This window comes from Copadichromis virginalis, linkage group LG23 (assembly GCF_057382275.1).
Source record: "Copadichromis virginalis isolate Kocher_CV1m ecotype Utaka linkage group LG23, C_Virginalis_male_GT1.1, whole genome shotgun sequence".
NCBI lineage: Eukaryota > Metazoa > Chordata > Actinopteri > Cichliformes > Cichlidae > Copadichromis > Copadichromis virginalis.
Window position 1 is genome coordinate 50286106 of NC_140639.1, and position 12047 is coordinate 50298152.

Here is a 12047-nt window from a genome sequence, read left to right on the forward strand (position 1 = left end):
CTGGTTCCACAGAAGAGGGGCCTGAAAACTGAAGGCTCTGCCTCCCATTCTACTTTTAAATACTCTAGGAACAACAAGTAGGCCTGCAGAGCGAGAGCGAAGTGCTCTAATAGGGTGATATGGTACTACAAGGTCATTAAGATAAGATGGGGCCTGATTATTTAAGACCTTGTATGTGAGGAGCAGGATTTTGAATTCAATTCTGGATTTAACAGGAAGCCAATGAAGGGAAGCCAAAACAGGAGAAATCTGCTCTCTCTTTCTAGTCCCTGTCAGGACTCTTGCTGCAGCATTTTGGATCAGCTGAAGGCTTTTCAGTGAGTTTTTTGGACATCCTGATAATAATGAATTACAGTAGTCCAGCCTGGACGTAATAAATGCATGAACTAGTTCTTCAGCGTCACTCTGAGACAGGATATTTCTAACTTTAGAGATGTTGCGCAAATGGAAGAACGCAGTCTTACATGTTTGTTTAATATGTGCATTGAAGGACATGTCCTGGTCAAAAATGACTCCAAGGTTCCTCACAGCGTTACTGGAGGCCAAGGTAATGCCATCCAGAGTAAGAATCTGCTTAGAGACCATATTTCTAAGCTTTTCAGGGCCGAGTACAATAACCTCAGTTTTATCTGAAATGAGAAGCAGAAAGTTATGCATGAGGGAGACCTGCCTGGAGCCAAGTGTCGTTCCCCATTGCACTCCTTTTATTGTGGTTACATGAATATGCATAGGGTCATTAACATATGACGTCTACATAGGTATACATGTGAACAAAGAATACTGTTTGTGTGTGTGTGGGGGGGGGGTCAGAGTGTGACCCCATAAATGACTTCCCTAAACCTGCTGGTCTGGAAGTCCAACAGTTCATCTAAACAAAAGGCACTTAGCATAAAACAGATACAGCCACGTTTATCCTGCCATAAAACAATAAAACAAGGTACGACCTCTTCCCATGCTCCCAGGATGTAGGTGTGCATTCCAGTGTGGAATACACACCAAGCCTTTGCAGCCTGCTAAAGATCACACATCCTATCAGTACACAATTGATTATACACCTCTAAGCATATATGGTTAAATATTTCTAAGCATAAATGACAATCAACAATACAAAACCTAACAGCGGGGCTCAGGCAGCTCCGCCCACACAGTGACAGTGAAGCAGGTGAAGAGTAATAAATGAAGACGGCAGACAGGATTTGATAAGCTGATGTACAAACATGTAGAAACGGGTCCATACAGACTGAAGCGTGTCTCCTTTGCATCTTCCATATTTGATTCTGAGAGTTTCCAGAAGAGCAAACATCAAACACGCCTCCAAACATGTGACGAGTCAGACTGACATCATTTCTACAGAGAACAGCGTGAGCTCTCAGCAGGTCACTTCAATAAGAAGGACAAAGTGCAGCAGGAATGACTAAACCCACTAACAGTCTGATATCCCCGTGTTCCTGTTGTTCTACAGCATCATCATTAATGCTGCTCCACCACCATCACTGCAGCTGACCAATCAGCTTCTGTCACGTCATGTGACGCTCTGTGACTCAGACTGGAGAAATGCTAAATGGCTAACCTGAAGCTAACCTGAGAAACAGTCAAAGTACTGATGATTCCTACAAAGTGTGTGTGTTCAGTATGAGATGAGTGTGAATGAAACCATGGAGGAGCGGGCCGTGGCTGCTCTCACACACGTTTGCTGCAGGGGCGGAGCTACAGAAATGTTCATAGGGGGCAAAATCAAAGCCATTATTGTTGACACATATGCAGCTGTTACATCCTGTAATATGCATTAAATATGGTTCAAATACATTAAATGCATTAAATATACATGTTTCATATAAATACAGTCTACAACTGTGTTTCCTTCAGCCCACATAAGGAAACAGTTGAGTCAGATAAAGACAGAAGGCCTTTTCCACGTCCATCTGCTCAGTGTTAAAGTGCTGATGATGTTCAAGCTCAGGCAGCAGGAGGGATTTCTAAGCATCCTTCACTGATCCACAACAAAGGTCCAGAGTTTGATCCCTCCTAGTAGGACAGGAAACATACTGATAAGAGTTTCAAAGTGTCTTTGTAAGCAGACATGATTGAAATGAGCCAGTCTGAGTTTGGTTCCTGCAGTTTGTGCTTCATAAACAGAGCTGAAGCAGAGGCAGCGTGTGCCTGCAGGTGAATGTACACTGCTGTTATAAGAGCTGTGGAAACTCAGGTCAAAAGGACGTAACCACACTGCTGACAGTTCCAGGACATTCACAGAGTTACAGCATGAACTGCAAACATGAATAATGACAGTAGATGATTGTGTGAAAGTGCTGGAAGCAAATGAGTGTGTGATGTTCTTTCAGTGTTGCACTTTGTAGACGCTCCCTGAGCACTGGTCTCACAGCCAGCTGCACATAGAGACCAGTGTTGTTAGTCCAGGTCAGAAGATGACTTGTTGGAATGAAAATGAGCTTGTAGTTTGTCTGCTTTAATAATGTGACTGGAAAAAGGTGTTGGACTTCAAATATGTCCATTTCTGTCACACTTCACCTTTAAAAGTGAAGCCATGTGGTTCCTGGAAGGAAAAACACGACTTTTTCAAGTCTTTGTCCTGTTTTTATGAGAAATGTACGACTTTAATGTAAAACATTCAGAGTTTTTTCTCTTGTTGTGTTTGTTTGAAGCTGCTTCCTGTTGGCTTCAGCTGTTTGGAGTTTCCATTTTCTAAACTTCTACATTCTGAACCTTCTTCAGCTCTGAACAGATGATGAAACACTGAATGATTTCAAGCACTTTGTCTAATAAACTTACATCTTTCATTCTTTATACAGATTGAAGAGCTGTGATTTGTCAGATATTGGCCTTGATTATCTGGCAGCAGCGCTGAAGTCCAACCCCTCGTATCCCACAGAGGTGGACCTGAGTGGAACCTACAGCAACCTGAAGGGTTCAGGAGTGAAGCATCTGTGTGATTTCCTGGAGAATCCACGATGTCGATTTGAAACTCTGAGGTCAGTCAGCATGTTTTAGTTGTGCTGAGATGAATATGATGTGAAAGTTGTGCTGACACTAAACTGCAGACATCAGGCTGATATTATACTGATCCACACTGAGGATCTTCATGGTAAAGTCTGTTTTCTTCTTCTCTGGTTTAGTCCATTGACTGCAGCAGAACAATGTTCACATTTCAAACAGTGATACTCAACGTATGGCCCGCGGCCCACACGCGGCCTGCCCACCTTTCCTGATTCAGAGAGAGGGGACCCTGATTAACTGTGTAGCTTCTTCCTCACAGTTCTAAGTATCAGACACAACAATGAATAATCCACAGCTGACTGTCTTTAGCAGGTCAAAGGTCACGGCACTCAGCACTCTGTGAAACAGTTTGGAGCAGGAATTCTTGCACATTTACAAACTGACACTGCTGCACGGCATGCTGGGTAATGCTAGCTGCTCAGGTATGGGTGTGGTAACGGCTGTGAGACTCTGTGGCTGCAGAACACCGAAGAAGAGAAAAGAGAGGTGGAGGATGAAGAAAAGAGGCGGAGATGAAGCAGAAGTTAAGCTCTAGAGAGGAGCTGTCACTGTGTGGGCGGGGCTCAGGCAGCTCCGCCCACACAGTGACAGTGAAGCAGGTGAAGAGTAATAAATGAAGACAGCAGACAGGATTTGATAAGCTGATGTACAAACATGTAGAATGATGGTGGCAGCTACAGAAACAGGTCCATACAGACTGAAGCGTGTCTCAGTCTGAATGTACACTGCTGTTATAAGAGCTGTGGAAACTCAGGTCAAAAGGACGTAACCATACTGCTGACAGTTCCAGGACATTCACAGAGTTACAGCATCATTTGTGAACATAAAGACAGAAAGCTCATCCAAATCCTGGGATTAAAAGTCTGTCCTGGTGGTGTCCAGTCAAACACGTCTCTGTGAAAGCTTCAATCCAACAGGCTCCAAAGTCCTTCTGCTCATTTCCTCGCCGGGTTCTTGATGCTCCTGTACCATCTCTCTGTCATCCTCCTCGCTCCCTCTTTGCACTCACAGTCTTTGTGCATCATTAACACTCACATGTGGAAAACCAAAGTTTTACTGGGCAGAAGATGATCATCAGTGACGCTGTCTTTAAAACACTCTTGTTAGAAATGTACGACTTTAATGTGAAACATTCAGAGTTTTTTCTCTTGTTGTGTTTGTTTGAAGCTGCTTCCTGTTGGCTTCAGCTGTTTGGAGTTTCCATTTTCTAAACTTCTACATTCTGAACCTTCTTCAGCTCTGAACAGATGATGAAACACTGAATGATTTCAAGCACTTTGTCTAATAAACTTACATCTTTCATTCTCTATACAGAGTCGAGCGCTGTGATTTGTCAGAGATCAGCTGTGATTATCTGGAAGCAGTGCTGAAGCTCAACCCTTCGTATCCCAGAGTGGTGGACCTGAGCTACCACAAGCTGCAGGATTCAGGAGTGAAGCAGCTGTGTGTTCTTCTGGAGAATCCACAACATCAAATTGAAACTCTGAGGTCAGTCTCCACGTTTTAGTTGTGCTGACACTGTCGATCTGTGGAACTAAAACCTTTATACAGGAAGTCTGGTTCAGCTCTTTGTAGACCTTCTAATCTCTGATGCTCTGAGTCTTACTCAGTAGATGATGCAGAGTTGTGAAGCCGACGTGGGTGAGGACACTCGCCCAGCTCTAACTACTTTGACGTCCAGGCGGCTTCCCTGCTTGTCCTGATACAAACAAACCTGAGTAACCTTGCAGGTCAGATCTCATCAGTCACACCTGTTATGGCAGCTCTCCTCTAGATTGTAGTTCTTGTTAACCTGGGATGGTTTTAGAAGCCTGGACCACAGACTGCAAGGGAAGATATTACTGGGAAAGGCCAAAGCAACCTATCAGACCCATTAAACACTAACATAGATGAATACTCAGATTTAAACCTTTATTGTTTCACAAAGGGTTAAAAAGGGAACGTCCACAGTTTAGACTGCAGCAGATTTTATTAAAGCAGTTTGACAGGAGCAAAGCAAAAACACAAAGAATAAGTGTTTCACATATTAATACATATAACATAATAATAAAAGAAAAGCAAAATAATGATACAAAAGAATGAAAAAGTTGTCCAGAGCAGCAGGATGTCTGAGGTCTGCAGAAACACAAAAACACAGCAGCTAAAAATAGTTGTTGAAAGAAAACGAGGTGGGAGCTGCTGATTCCTGAGCTTTGATACTGGATTAGCTTCAGTAGTTATTCCCATCACTGCTGTAGGAGCTACATTTAGTCACAGCTGATTGTCTTCTTTGACCAATCAGAAGACTACTGTTGTAAAAACAAGCAGACAAAGAACCAATGAGAGTGAAGAACAGGATAAAGAGCTCGTGTGATGGAGGCAAAGCAATAATCAGCAGACTGTAGCAGTTTCTATCTGGATGAAAGTAGAAGGAGCTCAGCGGAGCTCAGTCCCATATCTTTGGTTAGAAACAACATCAGTGATTTCCTGCTGCTCGAGATGATTCCAGCAGCTCTCATTACAGCAGCTGATGAGAGAAACAGCTGATGGCTCACAGCTCGTGCACTGTTGGATCTCCAGATGTTCACGCTGCTGAAGTCTGTGAAGAAACTGTGGTCCACGTAGTTCACACGGCCTCAGATTGGACCGAGCTCCCTGGATCACTGCAGCATCCTCAGCTGGTACATGGACGTCTCTGCTCCTCAGTCTTGGAGCCCCTGCAGGTCCGTCCACACCACCAGGGTCTTCTCACTCACCTTTCCTTTGTCCTCGTCCTTCATCGGCCGTGCTGTGTCTTTGTTCCTGCGGTGTTGTTCCCACGATGCAGCGCTGATGTTCCCTCCTTGAATGCACAACAAGTACGGTGCTGGTCTTTCTCGGGTGGAGCAGAGACAGATTGAAGTCTTTCAGGCTTTAGTGCCGACTTCCCTGACAGAGGCTGGACTCCATGGTCTGCACAGGAGGCTTCTACACTGTGTGGAGGTGACTCCTGGACTCGAAGACAGGCTGCAGGTACATGTGTGATGAAGAGGAGCTACAGCAGTGTGATGGAGCTGCAGGTGTGAAGGAAGTCCTGCTGTCCTGTCCCACCCTCATCTTTGCTTCCTCTGTCTTCTCTGGACTTGTCCTCCTGTTTCAGAAACAGCACTGCTTCATGCCGAGGGTGGACGGGAGCGTTGGCTCTGATTCTTTTACCGTCCACCACAAGGAGACACTGATGCTGACCTCCTGATTCATCTGCATGTGTTCTGCTTCACACTGCTCACCTCCACCAAAGACTTCACAAACATCTTCTTTCTTTGAGTCCAGTTTGTCCCACAAACACTTCCAAATCTCCTCCTCTGAGATTCTGCAGCTTCTTGCAGTGTGACTCAGCTGACTTCTGACAGACCACAGACTGGCACAGCATCCACATGTGTCTCCTTTCAAACAGGCTCTTGATGTTTCCTCCCACATCATTCTGGCCTCTCAGTCTCCTTTGTTCTCCAGCTCTGTAGCTCCAGCTGGTGAAGCTTCAGTTTTCCATGTTGGTAACAGTAAACTACAGCCTCTGCTGTCAGCTGGGTAACTAAACAGAGCTGCAGCACGTCTCTGCGGTGGTGCTACATCCAGCCTGCAGACGGCCGTCTACATGTTGTAGTGGTTTACAGTCACCAGGGGGCGCTGTCCCAGCCATGCAGGCAGTGGGCTGCTCTGCTTGTGCTGTTGTTGGTGAAGCTGAAGTGAAAGCGAGAGTTAAAACCCTGAACAGTGTCCACTGAGCTTCTCATGCTATTCTCATGCTCAAAGAAGTTTAACAGGAAGGACGACTCGTCCATCAGGCGTCCAGCTGTCCGTGACGTGTCCACAGCAGAGTGTGACCGAGGCTTCATGCTAACACGCACACATGAAACTAATACCACCACGAGCAGCTGCTCAGTGGATTTGGAGGACAAATGTCTGCAGCTTCTCACAGGCAGTATGCAGAATGTGGATCTCCACAAAGACTGTGGAGAGCTCGTCCCACACTCTAAATCCACACTTGTCTGCACAAAACTTCTCACACGTTCCCGTCACAAGTGTCTTCTAAGTGAAGCTACCAGGTTCAGGTCCAGCTTGTTTATCTGGAGCTGCAGGAGATGATCCATCCTCACAAAGCAACACAGCAGATATGCAAACACACAACACAACCAAAGGATTCTCTCTGCATGTCTGTGGCTGATGCTGCTGGAACGAAGCTGTTTGAAACCTTGTTGTTCTGCACTTTGGGACCAGAAGAGGAAACTGAAGCTCTGTGCAGAGGGTCCAATGGAAGCAGCCAAGCGCTGTAAGTGTCTGCTGTACAGGGATGCTGGTTCAGCTGTGGCTCAGTTTCACAGTGTGACTCAATAAAAGCAGCAGGAAATCAAAGCTTGATGCTTTCATCAGTGTGGAAATAAGAAAGTTTCCTGTGACAGACGCTGGAGCTCTTTCACTCTCAGCTTCACAGTTTCAGCTTCAAACTTCTTCCAACATGTTTCTAACACGGCCACATTCCACCTTAATGGAGCTGATATCTTGTGCATCAGCACATTTTCTAAAGGCAGCGATCACATCTTTAGTTTTGGATGTTTAACTGCAGATTGTTTATGTGTTTATAGCACATTAATTACAGCAGCAGCGTTGACCACAGTGCTGTACAAGAATCCAAAATAACTATTAAAATAACTCCTAATATTAATATCACACATCAAATATCAAATAACTCTCATGCTGTATTAAAAGCCAGTGAATACAAATGTGTTTTAAGAGCAGATTTACAGAGACTGACAGCAGGAGCTGGGGCTGTTCGATAGAACGATGTATATATGATGACCATATGAAAACGTCTATCGTTTCATATCACGCTCTTTGTTTCCTGCTTATGTGTTTGTGTTTTCCAGATAAAGCTTTCAAAATAAATCTGAAGATCCTGTTGAGAGTTTTCAAAATAAACACAATACAGTACTGCGGTCGCTGGTTTATCGAGTTACGTTCTAAAAATAAGTCTCAGAATGAAGTAGCAGCTTTATGTTTTACAAGTATTATAGAAGTTTTAAGGCAGTTAAACCCTCACTGCACACTTTCTACACTTTTCTCAGACAGGCATGAACATTTTCACACTTTTCTCTCTTGTTTAAACAAAGTTCAAACCTTCATAGAAAAATAAGTTCATTATTAAAGAGTGAAAGCAAAGTGTTTCTGAAACGTGTCAAATCAGCCTTTGCTGGCATTAAATGAGCTTCTGTGTGAGGAGCACTCGCCCATGGCCTGGGCTCCTCGCTGTCAGGTAAAGTTTCATAAAGCTTTTGAGTTTTTCTGCAGATAATGTTGGTGTCCAGCACGATGTTCTTTTTCCTGCGGTCACTGAGCCACAAAGCCAAAGCTGACTCCATCCTTACGATGTTCTTGTTGTGGACAGTTACAACCTTTTTGCCTCCTTGTTGAAACTATGATGGTCAGCATCTTCCTCTGCCTTTGGCTGCTACCACAGGTGCAAAACGTCTCGTCATCATTGTTGTTTGTTGGGACAAAACGTACAAACATACAGTGCAGCACTGCAGAGTCACACTGCTGTAAATTTGAACACATTCTGTACTGTACAGGAGACACGGCACGAGATTGGCTGACAATGGTCTACAGCCAATCAGGACGCAGAACACAATGCGCTGTAAAAAACAAAAACATGCAAAATTGCACAAAAAAGATCAGCGAAACAGCGAGGCCGCCAAAGGTGAACTGTATTACAGCGAGGGACCAGCGTATATGTGGTTGTTGGGACGATAAATGTCTTTGAGCTTGTGTCAGAAGACGAGCTGCAGCTTTCTGGACCAGCTGCAGTCTTGCCAGGCAGGTCCCACTAACTCCAACATATAAGGAGTTACAATAATCCAGCTGGGACGTCATGAAAACGTGGATCGCCCGTTCAAGGTTTTTAAAAGATAGAAATGATCTCACCTTAGATAAAAGCCTCAGTTTGAAGAAAGACCGCTGTACAACTGAGCTCAGCTGTTTTTCAAATTGCCGTCAAATATAAGCCCCAAATGTAATAATGCGATTTAATAAAAGAGCTGAACCAGTCTAATAGAGCGCCCTTGATGCCACCATGCTCCAATGGTGAGGTCAAGATGCTGTGGTCAAGGCAGCGGTCAGATCCAAAAGCACAGCTGAGTCTCCTGATCAGTGGCTGATAAAAGATCATTAAGAACTTTCCAAAGTGCAGTTTCAGTGCTGTGAAGAGCTTTAAAACCAGACTGAAACCTTTACAACAGATTGCAGCTGAACAAATATAATCTTTTACAAAATCTTCGACAGGAAGGGAAGCTTTGAAATAGGCCTGAAGTTTGAGCGGACAGAGGATCCAGATCAGGTTTTTAGTACAGGCTGTACAACAGCATGTTTAAAACAGGCTGTACAACACCTGAACTAAGACTGCTGTTAAAAATCGCTAAGATGTCGAAACCAACAACCTTTAAAATCTTTTTAAACACGTGTTGGAACAACTTCATTTGGACAAGATGATGTCTTTATAGCATCACATCGTTCCTCCACCTGATCAAACCACACAGGCTCAAACTGATCAAAAACAGCTGAGCAGGTGAATATTTTAGCCCCGGTGCGATCTCGGGCGAGAGTATCGATGATGGCCAAAGGGCAGCGTCCAGCTCTACGGCCGCTGAAGAGCAGACTCAACAGACGCGCGTGATGTGGATCCTACTGCTCTAAAACTGGAGCTTCTTCAATCCATTAAAGAGGACATTAGTACGCTGTTAAAAGAAGAAGTCAGAAATGCATTGAAAGAAGATTTTGACAATATAAGGGCTGACGTGCAAGGACTGAGAAATGAGATCGCTAACAGCATGGCGGCGACGTGCGGCGAAGTTGATGGAGTAAAGGTTACAGTGAAAGAAGCTGAGGATGGGCTGTCAATGTGGAGCGATGAGGTGACCACCCTGCAGTCTACAGTAGAGAGTATGAAGGAGGAGCTGTCTGACCTGAAGGATAAATGTGATGAAGGCAGGAAGCGGAGAGCTAACATCCACATCATAGGGATCCCAGAGGGCCTGGACTCGAGCTCCTCCACGGCCGTATCCGTGCTACTACGTGAAGTGCTGGGTATGGATAAAGACGTTATTGTCGACCGCTCACACAGGAGCCCTATCCTGAGAAAGCCAGCTGGTAACCCGCACGCCGTCATAGCCGAGCGTCACTACTACCAGGATTGTGTGGCTACGCCGTGCCAGGGCCCAAGCCCCGCTTGAGTTTAACGGACAACCTATTGCAATATTACGACTGGGCGATATGACCCAAAATTCATATCTCGATATTCTTTAGCTGGGTGGCGATATACGATATATATCTCGATATTTTTAAAGCCAGAAAGTACGAACAAAAAGAGAGTTCTTAGTCAAAGCTGTGTCCCAAATCTCACACAGGCACATTTATTAACATACAGCGTAGATGTACATGAAACAATTACTCAGGAATAAATGATCAGCATTTATTAAATAATAATGCTCCATAAATAAAAGAAAACAATGTTGTTTTTGTGCATAACAAAAAGCTCACAATCGTGCAGTCAAAATGTAAACAGACGCTGAGCATAATAACAAGCAGCTGCTCTGTTCCCAGGTTCTACTGCGTGACTGACAGCCTGGAGTTTGAAACCCTCTTTGTAACCGTGTCTCTTACAGGTGCCATTTATGGTCCTTATACACACTCAATACAGTAATATTACGTTGAAGCAGAGTACGTATCACTCCGCGAGGCTCCTCGTAGCTGTAATGCTCCAACAATCCATCAAGCGGTGCGGCCTCGTAGCTGAGCAAAGTCGTACCAAAACATCTTTTGAAAGGTTTCTGAGCGCCGTGTAGCACATAAAATCGGTTCGAGGTCAGTAAGCACAACCAGAATTCATCCATAAGCCGCACTGTCGATTTATGAGAAAATTACAGGATTTTAAGTGCAGAAAATATAGTTTATGGTTTTCCTTTGATCTTAGCAAATATCTACGCCTCTAATTGGGACGATCACAGATTTTTCACTAATGTCTTTGCGCGGCTCCCCAATATGTCATCACACAATATCATCTTTGAGGGAGACCTAAACTGCTCATTATCTGCTATGGACCACAGTTCACACAAAAGTACACTTAGTCCAAAGTCAGCATGCGTCATTCAGAGCTTTCTTGATAATTATGGGCTGGCTGATGTATGGAGATTTCATAATCCTGCTTCACGTCAATACTCTTTTTTTTCTAATGTCCATAAAACATATATTTGTATAGAAAAACGTCTCCCTTTAGTTACAGAATGTGATTATAAGACTCTGGTGATTTCTCCTCTTGTTTTTTCAATGTGTATTCCTGATGCCTGCTCCAACTATCAGCCATGGAGATTCAACTCAGTGTTGTTAGCAGATGAAGAGTTTGTCAGTTACAAAAGGTCTCAAAGACATTTTTTTTCTATCAATCAGACCCCAGAGATGTCATCATCAGTCATTTGGGAATCTCTAAAAGCATCTGAGAGGCCAAATAATTTCATTTTGTGCCAAACAAAGTGCAACACTGAAAGAACATCATCCATAAATATTGAGTAAGAACTGGACTCTCATACAGCGAGACTCAAATGCCTTTAAACATCAGCTTATCCTGCTGATCCAAGTCCAACACTGAGTTTGTAAAAACATGTTTGTCAATCATTTTGTTTGGTTTCTGAGGAAAATGATTCAATAACTTGCTGCTAATACACAACATTTCATCATATTTCCTCATAACCCTCTTTTGTCTGACCATTTGATCCCATTTGAATTTGCAATAAAGGATCCACAGAGTTTGGTGACAATAATGACAGTAGATGTTTGTGTGAAAGTGCTGGAAGCAAATGAGTGTGTGATGTTCTTTCAGTGTTGCACTTTGTAGACGCTCCCTGAGCACTGGTCTCACAGCCAGCTGCACATAGAGACCAGTGTTGTTAGTCCAGGTCAGAAGATGACTTGTTGGAATGAAAATGAGCTTGTAGTTTGTCTGCTTTAATAATGTGACTGGAAAAAGGTGT

The 12047-nt window shown here is 44.0% G+C and overlaps 1 protein-coding gene across 1 annotated transcript in view; it reads left to right on the plus strand.

Moving 5' to 3' along the window:
• The first annotated feature begins 2080 nt into the window (after nt 1-2080).
• LOC146682070 (NACHT, LRR and PYD domains-containing protein 12-like) overlaps nt 2081-12047 on the plus strand; it is a 233528-nt gene continuing 223561 nt past the window's right edge. Inside the window, exons 1-3 of the mRNA XM_085448817.1 lie at nt 2081-2166; nt 2811-2990; nt 4330-4503. Of these exons, the coding sequence (XP_085304943.1) occupies nt 2081-2166; nt 2811-2990; nt 4330-4503 (440 nt within the window). The remainder of the gene's footprint in view (nt 2167-2810; nt 2991-4329; nt 4504-12047) is intronic.